Source organism: Neovison vison, chromosome 11 (genome assembly GCF_020171115.1).
Source record: "Neovison vison isolate M4711 chromosome 11, ASM_NN_V1, whole genome shotgun sequence".
In the NCBI taxonomy this organism is placed as follows: domain Eukaryota; kingdom Metazoa; phylum Chordata; class Mammalia; order Carnivora; family Mustelidae; genus Neogale; species Neogale vison.
The window spans coordinates 68,064,621-68,084,029 of record NC_058101.1 but is presented as its reverse complement, the minus strand read 5'-3'; the positions used below and the strand labels follow the sequence as shown (position 1 = coordinate 68,084,029).

The 19,409-nt window shown below is 58.0% G+C and overlaps 2 protein-coding genes across 4 annotated transcripts; one reads left to right on the top strand and one right to left on the bottom strand.

The window, feature by feature from the left end:
• Positions 1 to 552: 552 nt before the first annotated feature.
• Positions 553 to 6,006, bottom strand: TMEM129 (transmembrane protein 129, E3 ubiquitin ligase). 3 transcript variants are annotated; one of them, XM_044267957.1, is made up of 4 exons: positions 5,415 to 6,000; positions 3,026 to 3,500; positions 2,206 to 2,365; positions 553 to 2,092 (listed from the first exon to the last, which is right to left on the bottom strand). In XM_044267957.1, exons 1-4 carry the CDS (start codon positions 5,617 to 5,619, stop codon positions 1,844 to 1,846), a joined length of 1,089 nt encoding a protein of 362 aa, XP_044123892.1. In that variant the 5' UTR covers positions 5,620 to 6,000; the 3' UTR covers positions 553 to 1,843. The 3 variants fall into 3 exon arrangements, with proteins under 3 accessions (XP_044123892.1, XP_044123893.1, XP_044123894.1); XM_044267958.1 differs by lacking the exon at positions 553 to 2,092 and having other exon boundaries at positions 2,264 to 2,459; positions 5,415 to 6,006; XM_044267959.1 differs by lacking the exon at positions 553 to 2,092 and having other exon boundaries at positions 2,295 to 2,439; positions 5,415 to 6,006.
• A 227-nt stretch (positions 6,007 to 6,233) lies between these two features.
• Positions 6,234 to 19,085, top strand: TACC3 (transforming acidic coiled-coil containing protein 3). The gene is made up of 16 exons (XM_044267955.1): positions 6,234 to 6,330; positions 8,052 to 8,214; positions 8,366 to 8,508; positions 10,276 to 11,202; positions 11,895 to 11,970; positions 12,170 to 12,302; positions 14,435 to 14,487; positions 14,808 to 14,911; positions 15,283 to 15,370; positions 15,584 to 15,688; positions 16,246 to 16,322; positions 16,410 to 16,453; positions 17,001 to 17,161; positions 18,196 to 18,302; positions 18,406 to 18,526; positions 18,838 to 19,085. The coding sequence occupies exons 2-16, from the start codon at positions 8,053 to 8,055 to the stop codon at positions 18,901 to 18,903; spliced, it is 2,367 nt and encodes a 788-aa protein (XP_044123890.1). The 5' UTR covers positions 6,234 to 6,330; position 8,052; the 3' UTR covers positions 18,904 to 19,085.
• Positions 19,086 to 19,409: the final 324 nt, after the last annotated feature.

Genomic DNA, 19,409 nt, shown 5'->3' with positions numbered 1-19,409 from the left:
TGGGCTACCAAGCCTCAGCGCAGCGGGCGGGGCGGGGCGAGGGGGGCTTTTGGCGGGAGATTCGGACGCGCGCGCGGCCCAGGCGCTAGGAGTGGCCAGGACCCGGGAGAAGACGCGCCTCTGATTGGCTGGCCCGGCAAGGCGGCCTCTGATTGGTCGACCCCACGGGGGCGGCCTCTGCGCAGGCGGGAATCGGGAACCCGGAAGGGGAGGCCGCAGTCTGGGCCGCCAGCCTCCGCCGGTTCTCCCCGCTGCGGGGTGCTCACTTCCGCCGCCCTCCGGCCCCTGGCCTGTGGCTCGTGGCTACGCTCCGCGGGCCCTCCACGCCCCTCTAACCCACGCGCCATGAAGGCCGCCACCCCTTCTGCGGAACCCCTGGCCCAGCCCGGCTGGAGCCCCAGGAACGGGCAGCTGGGAAAACGGAGGCTGCGGCTCCTACAGCGCCCGCCTCCCGCCTCATTTTAGACAGAAATGGGCAAAGCGCTGCCACTTCCCAGTCGGCTTCGCCCGTTACCAGTTCGAGTATCAGGAAAAGCACAACATTCCAGTATGTACATCGGACTAACGTTTTATTAAATACTGTATTGCTCAGCTAACAGTAAATTTATAAAACTAAGTAACGTTCTTTTGTAATAAAAATAACCCGACCCAGTCCTTCGACAGCATCTGAAACCCTCGGCTGACACTAGGCTCATCATCCCCTCTGATAGCCTCAGTTGGCCAGGTACCCCGGCGACCCACGAGGCTAAGCCACCTCCGCTCCCAAATCCCTGGGCTTCAGTGTGGCCTTAGCCAAGGCAAGCCGGCTTGGTCCATCACCCCCGCTTCAAACAGCCAGGTTTAGGAGGCTTAGGGCTACAAATACGAGGGCCCCCTCCAGCAACTACATCAGTCAGAGCTGGGCCTGATGGCCTGGCTGCTCCTGCCCTCCTAGGTGTGCCACCAGGAGTTGGGAAGAGGCAGGACACTTTCTGATCCAGGTGGCCTTACAGAGCTGTGGCCAACCCTGTGCTGTGTCCCAACAAGCTTGTCTGTAAGGACAGTGCTGTTGTCTTCGGCTCAGTATTCCCTCTGGCTGGGAGTCAGGCTTGGCCTTTCTCTGGACTCATGGGGCGGCAGTAGGCATGAAGGTGCATGCCCTCCAGGAGACAAGCAACCCCCACAAGCATGCAGCTGAAGAACAGGAATTGAGAGAAGCCAGCCTCTAAAAGGAAGTCCGGGATCTCCCCGGGGCAGGTGGCAGGTAGGGGCCACCCCACCCAGGAAGTCCCAGGCAGTGCTCTCACCCTGGAGTGGCAGCCCAGTCTCTCTGCACCGCCGGACTCTCCCAGACGCTGAGAAGCCTGGTGGGATGCAGAGGGGACACAGGGCCACCAGCCAGCTTGGAGACAGGAGTCTGGAGGACAAACTGCAACCAGTTTGGATGAACTTGGGTTTGGCATGTAACTGAAAGGCAGGTATGCTACATAAAATTAAGGCAAGTGGTTCAGGGTAAGGCCATGGGGGCAGAACCTTCGTCTTCAGAAGACAGTTCAGGCAGCCTCAGAATGCTCTGGAAACAGGCCCCACACCATACCATATTTCGAGTCCAGCACCTGCCCCCACCTGGAGAAACAAGAAGAAAGGAAGCGGAGGCACTGAAGTCCCATCCCACTGCCACTGCTACAGAAGAAAACTTCCTTTTTAAACAAAAACTGCTGTCCTTCGTCATGCTGGGGAAAGAGCCCCTGGCTGACAACACAAGTGAGGGCCTGGAGCCCTGGCTGCTCCTCATGGTAACTGTGGGGTCCTTAGCAGGGCTCGCCAGGGCCCCCAAGGCCACTTTTTGCTCTGGCCAGCAGGCTCAGCGCACAGCACACACATCCAGGATGCAGAAGCGTGCACGGCAGGTGGGGCAGGGCACACGGCTGGCGAGCCAGGTGTCAGGGCGCTGTGGGTCCTGGCGGCTGGCGAACCACTTGCCCATGCAGGTGAGACACCACATGGGGCGACAGTAGCACTGCTGGCACTCGCCTTCAGATGTCTCTTGGCAGGTCTTCACCAGCTTCACACTGGCACGTGTCTGCATGCAGCCAATGCATGCCTCCAGCTCCTGCGGGTGGGCCAAGGGTGTCATAGGGAGCCTAGCCAGATAGCCCTGTGCCCCTCCATCCTACCCAGGAGGCCTGGCCTGTGGGAACCCACCTGCCCCCACCCAGCCCTCACCTGGCTGCTGGGGACTGAGTAGGCTGGGTTGACCTCCACCAGAGAAGCAAATGTCTCCAGGAACAGGTCGCCCAGGCTCTGATGGATGACCACGTTGGCCGCACTGCGGATGGGTGCGCGGAGCTTCTCACACAGCTCACCATACTCCGTGGAGTTCAGCCTGCACAAGGTGGGGTCTGCTGGGCTGGGGCCAGTGAACCAAGGCCCCTCTGCAGGGCAGGGCCATCATTCCTGCTGGGGATGCCAAGGTGCCTCTACAGTGACAGACACCCACAACCACACACAACATGGGAGCCCAGGCACAGCCCAGTCACCTGAAGTAGACCAGCCAGTAAAGATAACCCTGAGGCCAGAGCCCACAGAACCAGCACCAACTCCCTGCCCCCAAGGGATGCAGGAAGGGGCAAAAAAAGTGGGTGGATTGCAGGTGGGACACAGAATGCCTGGCTCTCAACAAGTTCAGGCACAAAGAGGGTCACAGGAGAGGGACAATGCAGTCCAAAGTTTGAATGGGGTGGGAAGACATTGGTTGGGCCCCAGAGCCAAAGCAGCCATCAAGCCTCAGTCCTGTACCATTCCCCCAAACATGCCTAACGTGCTCCCCTGAAAAGAGCCGTCATAGAAAGAGCAGCAGCAGGGGGTACCTACAGGGGCATGAGGGGACAACGGGCCTTGAGGGAGAGTTCCACTGGTGGGGTGGAAAGAGGAGCCTGCTCCAATGCATCATTGCCTCCCAGAGGAGCCCAAGACTAGAACCTGATGGCTGGCTGCCTCTGACATGCCCCAGCCTTACTCTTGCCCTGGCCACGCACACACCTACCGGATGTCGAAGGCCTGCACGCCAGGGCTGGCACTGGCCACGTGAATGGTAAGGAGCTGCACAGGCAGGTTCGAGTCTGGGGAGAGCTCATGCTGCTGGGACTCTGTCACGGTCAGGTGCACATCCTGCTGCTGAGCCACGTGCACACGGTAAGTGGTCACCTTCATCACCCACGTGTCTGTCACAATCACACGTGCCCCTGGTGCCCCCGTGGCAAACTTATCGATCCGCCGGAACTCCGTGTTGACTGAGGAGGCCACAGCCCTCCAGCCTGACTGTGGGAGGGCATAGAGGGCCAAGGTGCGGGCCAGCGGGTGGCAGGCCCACTGATCACAGGACCAGTAGTAGATTAGGGTGCTGGCGATGGTGGGCAAGGTCACTGCCAGCAGGAGGAAGAGCCGCCAGGCCTCTGGGGCCTGGCCGAGGGAGTAGAGCTGCTTTTCTGAGGCCGCAAAGCACATGCCCACGTAGTAACCTACAAGGATAGGAAGGGCCTCAGCAGGAATTGGGGCTGCCAGGCCATTGTTATCCCTCCAAAGTGCCTACCAAATGCCATCTTGGTCAGCTCTCAGGGCTAGGCCATGGTACCCCAGGGCAGGTGCACCTTACCTGCCTTCTCACTGGCCCTGCTCAACCCTTGCCCACGACAGTAATACAATAAAGGAGAAAAAGACGTTTCTAATGTACTACTTTAGCCATACACGAGTAATACATGATTACAGAAATAGGAAAGCCTGAAAAACGCAAAAACAAACACAAAGATCTGGTGTCACCCAAAGCCTAGCTGCACGTTGGCCTCCCAGGGGCAGGATCTTGGCCTCTCAACCCCACCCCCACTGAGAAGGCAAATCAGTGTGTGGCCCATCCCAAGAACTCAGATTTGTGCTCCAAACAGAAAGCAGAAAACAACGCCACAGCTCCAGGCCCCTGCTTGTTAGATCTGGGCCGATTTGCATATTCTAGTGACTGAAGTAGATAACCAAGTAGATAATGGATACCAGCCTGAGCACTTTTAAGAGCACAAAATAATAGTAAACATTTGCTGTCTATCAAGTTACTTCATTTAAGGTAATTTATCCTGCATCAGTAGAAAACATGCATACAAAGTTTCAAAGCTTTTACAAAACAAGGTCAAAAGGAAAAAAAAGACCCTGAGACTGGCCACAAGGCTAAATTCTTCCCACCAGCATGAGTCACTGAGCTCCCTAAGCTCGGGCTTCTCAGTCCTGGTGCAGCCTGCCAACAGCCTAGCCACTCACAGGCTTACAGAAAGGGTGTGGCTAAAGGGACTTCAGAAAGCTGTGGGGACCCTTAGTTCCCAAGACAGAAACCCAACCCGCGACCCTCTTGGGGGCCCAGGTTCCGAGCCACACTTTCCTCATCCCTGTCTCACAGAGCTGCTGGGGCCTCAGGTTGAGAAAGCCACACAGTTACCCCAACAGCAGGCAGACGGAACCCGTGGCAAAGGAGACCACCAGACTGCCACCAAGGCCCTGTGTCCTTGGCGTAGGCAGGCAGCCCTCCTGCGCTCTGGCCTCAACCCAGTCCCCTCCAGGAGGCTCTCCACACCTGGCCCAGGCTGCTGCGCCCTGCTGACAGCTGGAAACTCCTGTGCCCACGGAGCCATAGACACGGCCCCCAGCAGCTACCTGCCCTTCCAGACCTGCTTCTGCTCTGTATGCTCCAGAGAATCACATACACATATCTAGTACGGCGCCTTCCAGCCAGTCCCCTGTCCAACCAGCCGACAAACCAGCCTCTCAGAGGCCAGAGAGCACATGAGTCTCCGCCCAGGGCCAACCCCTGTACCACCTGTGAGCATCCTGCGCCAGCCACACAAACACGCCCCGCCATCCTCTGCACCTGTGACGCCCCTATGGGGTTACCCATCTCTGCCTCCTTTCCCACACCCACCTTCCAAAGCCTGGGACAAGACCACCTGTTTTCCCAGGTCTCTCCACCTTCCTGTTACGATTAGTTAACTCATGTCCCTCTCCTGGGAACTGCCTCCACAAAATGACTCCGAACCTGCCCCAGCTGGGCGAAGCATCATCCCCTTTGCCCGCCCCTCAATATTCTAAGCCTTCATTTCCACCACCTGCAAACAGCCACCTGCCGCCAGCACCTTCCTCTCCGCTCTCGGGAGCCGGGGACGCGAGAAGCCCAGCTCAGAGCGCACGGGCTGTTAATTCACGGCCACAGTTCTCGGGATCAGCGTCTCTCCTCTGCTCCGAGCGACCGGGGACCCGCTCGCCCTCCCCCGACTCTCCCCGACCTCTGGGGTCCCGGAACTCGGCCGCGAGCCCAAGGGGCCACTTCCGCCCACCAAGGAGGACACAGCCCGGTGCCCCGCCCCGAGGACCCTCTGGGGAGGGTCCGGCCTGCTCACCGAGCGGCAGCAGCGAGTGGCACAGCAGCGTGGCGGACGTGCGGCGCAGGTGGTAGGATACAAAGGCGGCGTCCTCGCTGCCCAGCCAGCCCGACAGCAGGTTCTGCACCGTGAGCCCGGCCGAGTGGAACTCGGTGGGCGTGAACACGAAACACACGGCGAACACCAGGTAGGCCAGCGTGAAGGTGACCTCCGGGCTGTCCATCGCGCTGCCGCGGCCCCCAGGAAGCCGTCAGGGAGAGCCCCGCAGCCCGCGACTGGAAACAGACCCGAGAACTCCGAGCCGGTGGGCCGCAGCAGGCGAGCGCCACCGGCGCGGGGCGCTCTGGGAGACGGTGTCGCCGCCCGCGGGGCATTCTGGGAGATGGGGTCCCGTCTGCAGGCTGGCGATAGGAGCGCTGGGAGACGTCACATCTACGCGGGGCACCCTGGGAAACGGAGTTGCAGCGTCTGGCTCAGCCAGAAGCGTTGGGACCGCGACTGTTCTCGTGAGAGTTCAGCTCCATCTCACAATCCGCTTTGGGGCGGAGCCGCAGCCGGTCCCATTTCACCACTGGGGAAGCCGAGACCCAATGGCTCTTAGGCCCTGGCCTTTCCGCGCAGCCCAGCCGCGTCCGCGGCAGAGCTCACCTCCGTCTCCCGCAGCCACCCTCAGCCCGCCAGCGGCCCCGCCCCTCCGCTGGCGCAGAGAGCCGGGTTCCCGACGGCTTCCGGCGCCGCCACGCCCAACACGCCCCTCCCCCGGAAGCGGACCGCCGGCGTCCGGGAGGCGTGGCCGCGGCGCTGCGTGCGTCCCGCCCCCGTCGCGAGCTGATTGGCCGCGCGCGCCAACCGTCGGTATTTGAATCCGCAGCGGGCGAACGGGCTCCCGGATTCCGCGCCTCCCGCTCCCTCGGTTTCGTGTGGCCGCCAGCAGGTAGGCGATGGCGGCGGCGGAGTCCCCGGCTCGGGGCTCAATCCCCACCTCGTCCCCCCCAGCCTCCGGTCCCCGCACCCTGACGCCCGCGGCAGCTGGGCGGCGCCCACCCCCAACGGGCCCTCCTCCGTCCACGGCTCCTCCCGCGGCTTCGGGGTGCGCCGTCCGCTCGGCACCCCCGCCCCCTGGGACCCACCCCGCCGGTGTTTGCTGCCGCCCTCCCAGGGGCGCCCTCCTGCCAGAGTCCCCGGCACCCCGCGGGTCCGCTGGTTTCCGTCCGCAGCCCTTGGGCGGAGACGCCTGAGGGTTTCCTGCCTTACGGTTCCCCCTCGGTCTCCTAAGTCGGCCTCCCCTCGCCGTCACCTTTTGACCTCTTCCAGCCTCGAACCCTACCTGTATCCGCGCCTTGCGAGTGTACACTTCCTATTCTCTGCGCCCCCGGCTCGCCGCCCTCCCCTCTTGGACCCGATCCTCCGCTCCTCCCACCTCTGGGGGCACCTTCGTGCTGCTTTATCCACGCCCCACCTGCGAGCTCCCATCTGTGAGCCCTCGCCGACTCCAGCTGCACCCGCCCTCAGGTTCCTGCTGATTGTTCCCAGCTGCTGCGCTCAGCTCCTCTGGGTTCCGCCCACGGACCTGGACCTCCGTTCAATGGGAGGTCTGGCCTGGCCGGCTCTGCTCGGGAGCCTTCTCCCCTTTGTCAGTGAAAGCCAGGCCTGACAGAGAATGCCCCAGCTGTTCTCCCACCTTCCTCAGGCGAGGCACTGTAGGAAAGTGTCCTCTAGGCCCCCTCCCTGGAGTATCCCACAGCCATCCCACTCCCAGATGTGGGCCTGCTGGCCAAGCTGGGGCTGCTCACACCACCCCCTCTGGATGCAGGAGCCTCTGACTCCCCACTTCCCTCCTGCCCTTTCCTGGGCTCACACACAGGGCCTCACCCCCATACCTTCCAGGGCATCTTGTAACCTTGACTCCCCTCTTTTCAGGGCAGCTTTGCTCCCCCTGCCCCTGCCAGCCCAGCCTTGCTCTTCAAGCTTCAGCCTCCAGCACCCCCGCCACCAGCAAATACCTGAGACATTCCCATGGACAGGCCCTCTAGCGACTCCTGGATTGGGAATGTCATGCTAGTGACTGTCATAAGGACCTTGGGAAGGGGGAGTGGGGACTTCTGGGCCTCTGGAACCTTCTGGGCCTCTGTGGAGGTCGCTGGTGTATATTTCTAGACTCCACGTCTCAGTGTTGAAATTCCTCCAGTCCCCACCAAAGTAATCCTCCATTTTATTGGTCTCTTCTGGGCGTGGACCCTCATGGTGCCACAGTGTGCCCCCCATCTCCCAGCCTGTGACGAAAGAGCAAGCCTGCTTTCTTGCTCTCCACTAACATGGCAGCCAGCTCAGCTGTGCTGTGGCCTCAGCGCCTGCAGTAGAGGCCTGAGGGGAGACCCAGGCTTTCTAACAGGCCCACACCCAGGTCTCCTGACCTTTCCTCGCTAAGTCCAAATTGTTTTGAGGACCCGATTCTCCTTCCTTGTTCTGTGGGCTGAAGGCCTTTGCGGCTCTTTGTCCTGGGCGGCGGCGGCTGCCCTAAAACAAGGACTGCCTGGCAGAGGACATGCTGAGATGGGACCCACCAGTGCAGGATGGGGACATCTGCCCTGCCGGGCCAGCTCCTTGCCCTGCCTATACAGCCCTCATGCTGACGCCAATTGTCTGCTTTCCCAGAATGAGTCTGCAGATCTACAATGATGAAAACGTCACTGCTGACAAAAGTGCAGAGAACTGTGAGTTCCTGTTTTCACCGCCGGAACTTACCGGAAGACTATCTGTTCTTCGTCTGTCACAGAAAGAAAATGTGCCACCCAAGAGCGTACTCAAAGCTATGAAAGTAAGCACATTTTGCCTGTGTAAATATACTGTGTGTCATGCATTAGGCCCCTCTGGGACTTGCTTACCTGGGGACTTGTGGAAGAGGGCAGGGCACTGCCACAATAGTGGGTGAAAACTGGAATTCTTGAACAGGTCTCCTCCTCCAATAGGTGACTTTCCAGACTCCTCTGCGGGACCCACAGACACACCGGATATTGAGTCCTAGCATGAGCAGCAAGCTCGAGGCTCCTTTTGCTCTGGAGGATACTGTTGGCTTAGAAAATTCTCCTCAAAACCAGACCCAGAAAGAGAAGTAAGTGTTGATGCTGCTTGATGTACTACAATTCCTAATCTTTCCAGCAGACGCTGCAGGAAAATTCAACTTTGTGTTAGTTGCATCTGGTCAAGTTCGTCGTGGTTTCTGCTGTGAGCTTGTGCAGGGCATTGCCCAGGATGATAAGTGGCTCACACTAGAAGCCACTTGTTAGTAGAAAAGTGGATGATGGGGGCGCCTGGGTGGCTCAGTGGGTTAAAGCCTCTGCCTTCAGCTCAGGTCGTGATCCCGGGGTCCTGGGATCGAGCCCCACATCGGGCTCTCTGCTTGGCGTGGAGCCTGCTTCCTCCTCTCTCTCTCTCTGCCTGCCTCTCTGCCTACTTGTGATCTCTGTCTGTCAAATAAATAAAATCTTAAAAAAAAAAAAGAAAGAAAGAAAAGTGGATGATGAAATTTGTAGAAGTTCAAGGTTTTTTTGGTTTATTTGTGAAGAGAGAGCACAAATAGGGAGGGGCAGAGAGAAAGAGCAAGAATCTTGATCTCACGACCCTAAGATCATGACCTGAGCCAAAACCAAGTCAGACGCCCAACTGACTGAGCCACCCAGGTGCCCCAAATAAGTTTAGGTTTTATGTTGTGTGGGGTGCCTGGGTGGCTCAGTGGGTTAAAGCCTCTGCCTTCGGCTTGGGTCATGATTCCAGGGTCGTGGGATCAAGCCTCATCGGGCTCTCTGCTCAGCGAGGAGCCTATTTCCTCATCTCTCTCTGCCTGCCTCTCTGCCTACTTGTGATTTGTCTGTCAAATAAATAAATAAAATCTTTTTTAAAAAAAAGAAAGAAAAGGGGCGCCTGGGTGGCTCAGCGGGTTGAGCCGCTGCCTTCGGCTCAGGTCATGATCTCAGGGTCCTGGGATCGAGTCCCGCATCGGGCTCTCTGCTCAGCAGGGAGCCTGCTTCCCTCTCTCTCTCTCTCTCTCTGCCTGCCTCTCCATCTACTTGTGATTTCTCTCTGTCAAATAAATGAATAAAATCAAAATCTTTAAAAAAAAAAAAAAAAAAAAGAAAGAAAGAAAAGTTTTATGTCGTGCTCCTTTACTGTGCCTTTACCAACACACCAGCCTGGCTTTGGTTTGTCTCATTTCATGGAATGTCTGCGCACATCTCCAGTGCTATGTGGATAGGTTTCTTTTTTTTATACCCACTGGGGTCTCCTTTCTGTTTGCGAGTCAGCCTTGGGTGTTGTCAAGAGCTCTCGATCTTGGGGCGCCTGGGTGGCTCGGTGGGTTAAGCCGCTGCCTTCGGCTCAGGTCATGATCTCAGGGTCCTGGGATCGAGTCCCGCGTCGGGCTCTCTGCTCAGCGGGGAGCCTGCTTCCCTCTCTCTCTCTCTCTCTCTCTGCCTGCCTCTCCATTTACTTGTGATCTCTCTCTGTCAAATAAATAAATAAAATCTTTAAAAAAAAAAAAAAAAAAAAGAGCTCTCGATCTTATCTTTCTCTTCAGTGAAAATCTTGATCCTTCTGTACCCCGGACTGTGTAGCTGGTGGTCACCAAATGAAAGGGGGAGATAGGCAAGCAGAGAAAACCTTGACTGTGACTTCTCCCATTTCGGCTCTCCCAGAAACCTGCATGCTCTCGTTGGTCCACGAGCTTTGATTTATGAGGATATACTTGTGAAAGTTAATCCTAAGAAGAGAATTAACTGAATGTTCTTTTTTTACTGTTTTTAGCTAATGTTTTCTCATGGATTAAGTTCTAATTTAAAAATTAACAGATTCTTTAGTGTTAACTAAGCTTGTTTCTAAAAAGCCAACAGTTCGCCAAGGAAGTGGACACCAAAATGACCAATGGAATTCTCCACAAACCAATGATGGCCAATGCCATCCCCGCTCCAGCAGATGTGAGAGCAACCCCTGAAGATTGGCAGCATTCAAGTGGGCCCACCTCAGCTCACCTGGCCAGTCTGGATCCCTCAAGCTCTCCCCAGATGCCAAAACATCTTGAAAATCAAGTGGCTTCTCTAGGACAAATGACTGTGAGCCCCGAGCAAGCCTTGGAGGAAAGTGTTCATTCTTATTTCTCAGAAAAGAGTATTCCCTCCACCTTGGAAATCACAGAAGACCCTTCCCAGATGGCTACCCCAGACCAAACAGAAGACCCTCCCGAAGCCACCAGAGAAAGCCCAAACTGGGTGGCTGCTTTGCCCCCTATGACTCACCCTGCAGGAGCAGGTGGAGAAGGGTCCCCTGTAGACCTGCCTGGTGAGGCCCCGGCCGGCCCTGAAGAGCCCTCTGGTCATGGGGATGCCACGCTGGCCAGCCATCTGAAGGCTGGAGGGGCCACAGCCCCAAGTCCTCAGAAGAAAGAAGCTGATGGCCAGAGAGCCACCACGTGGAATGGCAGGCCCATAGAGCTAGAATTTGATTTATCTGACAATGCTACCAGCAAAACATTGCCTGCACTGAGGGAATTGGGGACGAGACCTAGCCCTAAACCTTCCCCTAGGATGTCAGAGCCACGGCAAGAAAAGGCCCCTGAGGAGGCCAGTGAGGGGCCCCTTCCCCTGCCCCAGAGGTCTTCCAGCCTGGACTGGAACAAGCTGGATGACCCAAACTTTAACCCATTTGAAGGAGGAGAGGCCCAGCCCTCAGAATGCCCACAGAGCAGGCCAGCCAGGCCTGTGGCCAAGGAGGTGTCTGCTAGTCGCGAGGCCATGGGGCCCTCCTCTTCGAGCCTGTGAGTACTTGGTGGTGGTGGGTAGTGCCCAGCAGTGTGCGTGCTGGAGGACCCAGGCCAGAGAAGGGGCTTGGTCACACATGGGCTGTGGGAGGCAGCTGCCCAGCCTGGATCCCGAGACCACAGGGGACTCCTGAGAGATTGTGCGGGAGAACATGCAGTGGTGCCTGGTTCTGTCCCCTCCACGGCAGCTTATGCTTTCTAAGAGCACAATCTGGAAGCACCCTGGAGCTTGAGGGGATCTTGTCTGCCAGTCCAGGGCCGGCAGAGCAGCTCCCCGTGCTTGCCCCTGTGCCTCGGGCTCTCCCGCTGCGCTCTCCCAGCACTTAGCCAGGGCCTGGCCCCCCAGCACTCATCTAGGCAGCATTCTGGTGGGATGCATGCCGGCTGCCCCCCAGCCAGGAGTGCACCCTGACAGTCCTGTAGGCCATCTCCTCGCACCGGCCCGGCCCCCTGGGACCCTTACTCTGGCACATTTGCCAGCTTCCTGGTGAAATCAGACAAGTAAACCCTTGGGATTTGCTCTGTGAGCTGGGTCCCCCTGGGAAGCCCATGCTTCTTGGGCAGTTGAGGTGGGTGGGGACGGCTCTGCTGGGAACTTCCGCATAGCCCTTGGCCTTCAAGGTGAGGGTTCACAGGGCGGGAGGCAGCTCAGTCCCAGGGCACATGCCCTGTTGACACCATCTCTTCAGGCAGGTGCCTTCATTCTCCTCGGATGACACGCCTGGGGTGCAGACCGCAGCCAGGACCCCAGGTGCAGCAGGCAAGGTAGGGACATGAGCTCAGCCCAGGCCATCCGTCATCCTCCGTGCACGTGGGAAGAGGGCGGTGGGGAGAGACCAGGTGGGACACGGCGTGGCACCCCAACTCCCCCCCGCTCCCATCCTGACGAGACTGGGGGAGGTACAGGCTGCACACGGGACCTTGGGCCTCACGAGATGCCCAGACCAAGCTGCCCTTCTTCCAGGAGGGAGCTGCAGACCCTGCAGGTGCACCAACCTCCAGGGGTGGCCTGGGCGGTGAGCCAGCACCCCCTACTCCACGGGGCCTGGAGCCCACCACAGAGCTGGCTGAGGAGCAGTTCCGAGACCCCACTGAGGGTATGTTGTCCCCAGGTCGCTTGTCTGTTCCTGCCGGCGGTTGCTGTTCCAGAAATGCCCGTGTTCAGGGACATTTTTCCAGAGATCGCCCTACAGGCAGCTCTATTCCCTGACTTGAAGCAATGTACACAGATGCTCTGGATCCTTCCAGGACATACCCCTGCTGTAAGGGATTTCAGGACCGGAAATCAGATCCGGAAAGAGGCTCTGTGCACACACACAGGTGGCGGGCACCTTGTTGGTAGAGAAATCCTGTTGGAATGGCAAGTCCACACAGAGTCCACACAGAGAACTGACCTTCCACGGGGATGTAGGGCAGGTCTGGACTCTTGAGGTGAGAATCTAGGATGGACTTGTCTCACGAGAGAGAAGGCAGGGGTCTTGATGAGGCTTAACTTACAGGCAGAGAGGAGACCAGGACTGGGGTCTTGATGAGGCTTAACTTACAGGCAGAGAGGAGACCAGGACCGGAGTGCAGGGTGGGTCCATGACCGCACGATCCCAGGGACCCCTGAGTCCCAAGGGAGTTCTCGGGTCTGGTTTCTCTCCCTGAGCATCAGGTGTTCAAGGGTCCTCTGTTTCTGTCCCAGCCAAAGGGTGTGCCGCTGTGCGGAGGGACCACAACTAGCATTTCTGTTCACCAGTTGAGGGGCATCTGGGTTGTCTGCTCAGTGAGACTGCTGCAAACTTTCGCATGCATGTGTGTTGGACGTGAGTGTCTGTTGGTCTTGGGCACGAACCCTGGAGGGAAACTCCGGGTCACGTGGTAGCTCTGGGTGACACTGAGGAGACACCAGCTTACTTTCCAAAGCAGCAGCTTTGTTTAAGGTCCCCAACTCTCCTCGGCCTCGGCAGCCCCCTGGGGGCCTCTGGGACTTCAATTCCAGCCTCCAGCCATGGGGAGCGCCCCCTCCGAGGATCTGATCTGCATCCCCCTGCTGACAAGAGTCTTCATGTACCTTTCACACCTTCTGTGGAATGTCTGCTTGTGTACTTTGCCCTGCTGTTGGATTCAAATTGGCATTTTTTTTTTTTTAAGATTTTACTTATTTGATAGAGACACATTGAGAAAGGAATACAAGCAGAGGGAGTGGAAGAGGGAGAAGCAGGCTCCCCACTGAGCCGGGAGCCTGTTGCGGGGCTTAATCCCAGAACCCTGGAATGATTACCTGAGCCGAAGGCAGACGCTTAACAACTGAGCCACCCAGGCGCCCCTCAAATTGGCTTTTTATTACTGAGTTGTAATGATTTCCCATCTATCCTAGGTAAGGTTTTTTTTACCATATAGGTGACATGGAAGGAATCGTTTCCCGTTCTATGGGCTTTCTGTCTCCCAGTGGCATCCTTTGAAGCACAGATGTTAACCCTGAAGTCTTGTTTCCCTCTTTTTCTTTTGCTCTTTGTACTTTTGGTGTGAAATCTAAGGAATCCATGCCAGATGTGATACTGCAAGGGTCTGCCCTTACATTTTCTAAAAACGTTATCGTTGTAGCTCTTATATTTGGGATTTTTATTCATTTTGAGTAAATGTTTGTGTATGACAGGAGCCATCCTCAGGTTTTTTTAAGTGAAAGTTCCATTGTCCAGAATTCAAAAATGGTTTTAGGGGAAGTTTTACTTTTTTTTTTTTTTTTTTTTTTTTTTTTTTTAAGATCTTATTTATTTGAGAGAGAGTGAGAGCAAGAGCACAAGAGGGAAGAAGGTCAGAGGGAGAAGCAGATTCCCTGCAGAGCTGAGTGCCCGATGCAGGATTCGTTCCCGGGATTCCAGGACCATGACATGAGCTGAAGGCAGTAACTTAACCAACTGAGCCACCCAGGCACCCCTAGAGTAGTTTTAAATAATAGCTCTTAGCCTTGGCACTTGGGTCCCTTGGAACAGTTTTGGTTGTTGTACCTGGAGAGATGCTGCTTGGCTCCTGGCAACACACGGGACAATCCCACCAGGTGTCTTGGCCCCAGGGGTCCTTAGTGTGAGCCAGGATTGGTGGCCCCCAGGGGAGAGGGATGGAGGGAGCAAATCACAGCTCCGGGCAGCCCTGCCTGAGGGCCACAGGGCCAGAAACAGGGGACTGCTATTCACGGTGCCCGTGTGGTGGGTGACAGCAGCACTGATGCCTCCCACCTCCTCAGTTCTAGGCTCAGGAGCTGAGGTGGATTATCTGGAGCAGTTTGGGGGTTCCTCGGTGAGTACCGCACCGTCATGGCAGCCTTTTCCAGAGTATACCTCTGCAAAGAGGGTGCTTTCTAGAACAACCCTGAGCCACTGACCCACTTCCAAAATCACGATAGGCTGGCTCACACATGCCAATGGTGTCTGCTCCGTGATGGGCATCAGGGGCTCCCCGGTACCCCTTCCCAAGCTGCACCCGGGGCCTCGTGGTGCCTGTCTGGAGCTCTCGTTGAGAGGGGAGCTTGAGCACACGCTGCTGCATGCTGGGGTCTGCCTTGGGGCCATCCTCCATCAAGGAGGCTGGTGAACCTGCTAACTCGCCCATTCCTCCAGTTTAAGGAGTCAGCCCTGAGAAAACAGTCTTTGTACCTCAAGTTTGACCCGCTCCTAAAGGACAGCCCTCAGAGACCAGGGCCTGTGGCTCCAGAGACCAGCAGGTATGCCTCCCTTCTATCCCCTGGGGCTTAGGGCGGGCAGTGGGCAGGCATCGACCCAAGATTTCTAGACTAAATGGGGACATTCATTCATCACTTCTCGGCCTTTTGGCTAAGATCAAGTGTAAATGGGGACATTCATGACTCTGCCTTGGAAAGGTAGACTTCAGGGCTCTCTGGACCCCTCGGGTACGGGAGAAGGGATTGTGGGTCCAATCCCACGCTTGCCTGTCCTCATGAGTGGGCCCCTGTGGCTGGGTGATAGCTCATGCCACAGGGGCGGAGACTCGAAGTGGAGTTGAAGGGATGTAACAGAGGCTGTTCTCTGGCCTTTGGGGGAACGGGCACATTTACCTTCTATTCCGGGGTCTCAGTGCACAGGATGTGGCCGTGCCTTCCTCAGGAAACTTGCCAGAGGCGAAGCTCGTGGAACTTGACTTCCTGGGACCCCCAGGTGCTCCCGTAAGTGCTCTTCCCCTTGTGATGCAGAGAGAAGACTCTGGTTACGGGCCTGATGACACGAGTGGGTGCAGCACCCCTCCTTGGCATGGGGTAGGGGGATTCCCTGCTGCCCTGGGAGCCCCTGGCCTCTGAGGACCTATCCTCCCAACAGTAGGGTAGAGGTGGGGGTGGCTCCCAAAAGAACATATGGCTCAGCTTGTCGTCCCCCCACAGATGCTGGATCCCCCTCCCTGTGTCTTTGGGCCTGGGGGGCCACCACTGTCCATGGGCTCCATCGTGGACGTGTTGCAGTACAGCCAGAAGGACCTGGATGCAGCGGTGAGGCCAGGGTGTAGGGCGGCTGGGTTCCCATCGGGTGCCACAGTACATAGCCCTGAGCACCAGCTCTCCTCCGAAGATGTCCGCTCACTGGTTTCGCACCCCAGTGTCTCCCCCCAGCATCTCCCAGAGTAGCTGCTTACATACAGAGGGGCTCAGGCATCCCCCACAGGCACAGGCTGGCCACGTCTGCTGGCTGCTAAGTCCTTTCCCAGCCTCAGTGCCTGTGGCCCCCTATCCTGCCCAGAGCTGGCCAGGAGCTCCTGTGGTTGGGCCCCTCCCCCTCTGCAGCTGCTCTCCCAGCCTTGTCCATGGCAGGAGGTGTCCCCCCTCTCCACCCACACACAGACACAATTCCTGGGGGCTGATGGGACCCCTTCGTGTCCGACAGGCAGTTCTCTCCCTGGACACTGGCTGGCCCTGCTGCCACCTGGGAGCCACAAGGTCCTTGGGCTGACTGGGGCTCCTCACAGCCACTCCCCCGACTCTGACACGTTGTGCCCTGGACCCTGGGTGTGAGGGGTACCCAGTAGCTACGTGCTATGTTCCGTGTGCAGGTGGAGACTACACGAGAGGAGAATGTGCTGCTGAGGAGCCAGTGTGAGACGCTGCGCGCCAGGAACCTGGAGATGGGGTAAGGCTCGCAGTGCTCACCGGGCGGCCTGGGTGCATCTGCCGCGGACGGCACAGGCGGCCATGGGCACCTCCATTCTCCCCACAGGAAGATCATGGATGGCTTTGAGGGAATCGTGTACCAGGCGATGGGTGAGTGCTGGCAGCCCCAGGTCTCAACTGTGGTGGAGCCACCAAGGCCAGTGAGGGAACGTCTGGTGGTCAGAGCTGGGTGGTGCTGGGGGACTGGTACTTGCTGGCCCCAAAGCTGGCCAGGCCCCAGGTGGGCATCTGGGGTCCCTTTCATGGTCACTGTATCCATGGTGTGCCCCCCACGTCCCCAGAGGATCCCAGGGTGTCAGGCTCTGTACGTGTCAGGTGGGGCTTGGAGTGAGTACCAGTCCTCACCCTGGGCAAAGCCTCAAGCTCCCAGAGGCCCCTTGCTTGGGGACCTGGCCTGGTATCCCTTGGGGCCCTAGGTTCCTGTCCACACACCCCTCCAGGGCTGGCTTGTGGGCTCCCTAGGCTCTGCTCTGGAAGATCACATTGGAGGGGGGTGCCTTTTGCCTGGCCCTCAGCGGGACCACAGCCGGCTGCCCACCCCTCCCCTGACGCATGTGTCCCACATCCCAGGCCCTCACCTGTGGTACCAGCATGTGGGGGCTGCTCTCACCCCAGTGCTTGTTTCTCTTTGCTCAAGAGGAGGCTCAGAAGCAGAAGGAACTTGCAAAAGCAGAGATCCAGAAGATCCTAAAGGAAAAAGAGCAGCTGACTGCAGACCTGAGCTCCATGGAAAAGTCTTTCTCTGACCTCTTCAAACGGTTTGAGAAACAGAAGGAGGTGATCGAGGGTTACCGCAAGGTAGGTGGTGCCAAGTGGGCCTGTGCCTGTCTCCTGCACAGCGTACCTGGGGTCAGCCTGCCCCATGGCCTCACCTTGCTGAGGGCAGAAGCTGCTCACTCGCCAGGCAGACCACCCAGGCAGCCCCTGGCTGTGCCCTTCCCTTGCCAGTGGACCCAGGGTTGGCGGAGGTTACTATTTGTCCAGGGACTTGAGCAGAGGGGCCATGGGGCCTGGGCTGGAGACAGAGCCCCGGCAGGCTGAGTGGGTGCCTAGGATGCCCTCTGGTTGCCTCCTGGAGGAGGGCCTGGGCCCCTTGGACCTCAGTGGCCCCACTGCATGATACCTACAGGCTGCCCAGCATTCTGGGCACACAGCCGGGCAGGGCTCCCCCATGGCCGACCCTTTCTTCCTCTGCAAGAGGAGTCACCTGAAGGAGCTGGTCCCCTTCCAGAGAGCATCAAGACATGCACGCATGGCATGCGGTGACCACACGCACAGCTGCTGAGACAGGCCTGTGTTGGGGGTGGGGCAGGGGGCCTAGAAAGTGTCACCTGATGTGTGGAAGAAGAAAGCACAGGGGCAAAACTCAAAGGTGGGGTGTTGCCATGAAGGATGAGGGCTCAGGGGGCCCTGGAAGGCCCAGGGGTGGTGGGGGCACCACATCGGGGCCTCAATCTCCAGCCTTCTCCCTGCCCCTCAACTATTGGCTTTGTCATGGTCTGAAACTAGACCCAGACTCAGCTGCAAAGCTGGGGCCACACAGCCCTGAGGTGGATGGCCCCAGCCCCATGTCCAGATATGCCCTCCTGTGGTCAGCAGTACCTGCCAGAAGCTGTGAGGGGCCAGGGGTCCGTTCTCACATCTGGTGCGGGGGGGTGGGGACAGGTAGGTATCCAGCTGTGTCCCCGTGGCCCTCCTCGTCGGAGCTGCTGCTTGATTAACACCCCCAGAAACCCTTGATGGTGGGCCGTCCACACCTGTCCAAAAAGCGAGGCCTGGGGGGCTCCAACAGAGGACATACCGCACAGTTCACATCTGCATGTTCTCTAAAGAATGAAGAGTCGCTGAAGAAATGTGTGGAGGGTTACATTGCAAGGATAGAGAAGGAGGGCCAGCGGTACCAGGCCCTGAAGGCCCATGCGGAAGAGAAGCTCCAACTGTGAGTTTGGTGGGAGTGGGCGGGGCAAGACCTAGTAATCCTCGGGTCAGGGACCCCCCCCACCCCGGCCTTGACAGATCAGCCCCCTCCTTGGCATCCCCAGGGCTAGCGAGGAGATTGCCCAGGTGCGCAGCAAGGCCCAAGCAGAGTCCTTGGCCTTCCAGGCCAGCCTGAGGAAGGAGCAGATGCGCATCCACTCGCTGGAGAAGACAGTGGAGCAAAAGGTGGGCACATGGGACCCCTGGTGCTGGGGGGAGCGGGGGAGCCCTGCCTGCTCTAGACCAGCTTGGGGATCCACCCTGGGGCAGGGGCTTCAGCCAATAACTTGTAGGCAGCCCATGGCCCACTCCAGGGCTGCCGCTTCTGAGAATTGCTCCAGACCCAGAGATTCTGTGCCCCAGCTGACACAGTCAGGAGAGCATGCAACTCTTTGAACAACTTGGGGTTGTGAGTTCGAGCCCCACATGAGATGTAGGGAGGATTCAAAATAAAATCTTCAGAAAAACCAAATGAGGATTTTATTTTTCTCCTTCAGACTAAGGAAAATGAGGAACTGACCCGGATCTGTGATGACCTCATCTCCAAGATGGAGAAGATCTGACACACCCCTGCCCCATCTTTTTGTGTGTGTGTGTGTATGTGCGTGTGTGTGCGCGCGCGTGTGTGCGTGTGCACGCATGCCTGTCTGTCTATGGAAGTTTCCCTGTTCTTCTCTCTTGATCTCTCGTTTTTAAACTAGACTGCTTTAAAAAGAAGAGTAAATAAAGATTGCCTTTGGTTCAAGTGTTGAAGGTACTCTCATTTTGACTCCGGTGTGGGTTTCTGGCTTGGGCCAGAGGCTGACCTGGCCACTGCGGCTGTTGGCCCGTGCCCCTTGTGGTTGCCCAGGGGGCACCAGCCCTGCCTTTGCACGGCCCTGCTGCCACTGGCCTGGGGTGGTTGGCCCTCGACGGGGCTGTGGTCCCCGCATCCATTGCTCTCAGGTCCTTTGTGGTCATGGTGAATGAACAAATGCAATCTTTTTGGGCGCCCTGCTTGACGCCAGGGTGAGCCTGACACGATCTGCTGGAAGGCGGGGTTCTCCAGCTGGACCCCACGCCTCCTGGG

Excerpts from the sequence above, each read along its gene's own strand:
- TMEM129 (XM_044267957.1), bottom strand. The coding sequence starts at position 5,619 with ATGGACAGCCCGGAGGTCACCTTCACGCTGGCCTACCTGGTGTTCGCC. Across the intron at positions 2,366-3,025 it reads GTGCAGGCCTTCGACATCCG|GCTGAACTCCACGGAGTATG; the intron begins GTAGGTGTGTGC and ends CACCTTGTGCAG. Across the intron at positions 2,093-2,205 it reads ACTCAGTCCCCAGCAGCCAG|GAGCTGGAGGCATGCATTGG; the intron begins GTGAGGGCTGGG and ends GCCCACCCGCAG.
- TACC3 (XM_044267955.1), top strand. The coding sequence starts at position 8,053 with ATGAGTCTGCAGATCTACAATGATGAAAACGTCACTGCTGACAAAAGT. Across the intron at positions 11,971-12,169 it reads CCCCAGGTGCAGCAGGCAAG|GAGGGAGCTGCAGACCCTGC; the intron begins GTAGGGACATGA and ends CCCTTCTTCCAG. Across the intron at positions 14,488-14,807 it reads AGCAGTTTGGGGGTTCCTCG|TTTAAGGAGTCAGCCCTGAG; the intron begins GTGAGTACCGCA and ends CCATTCCTCCAG.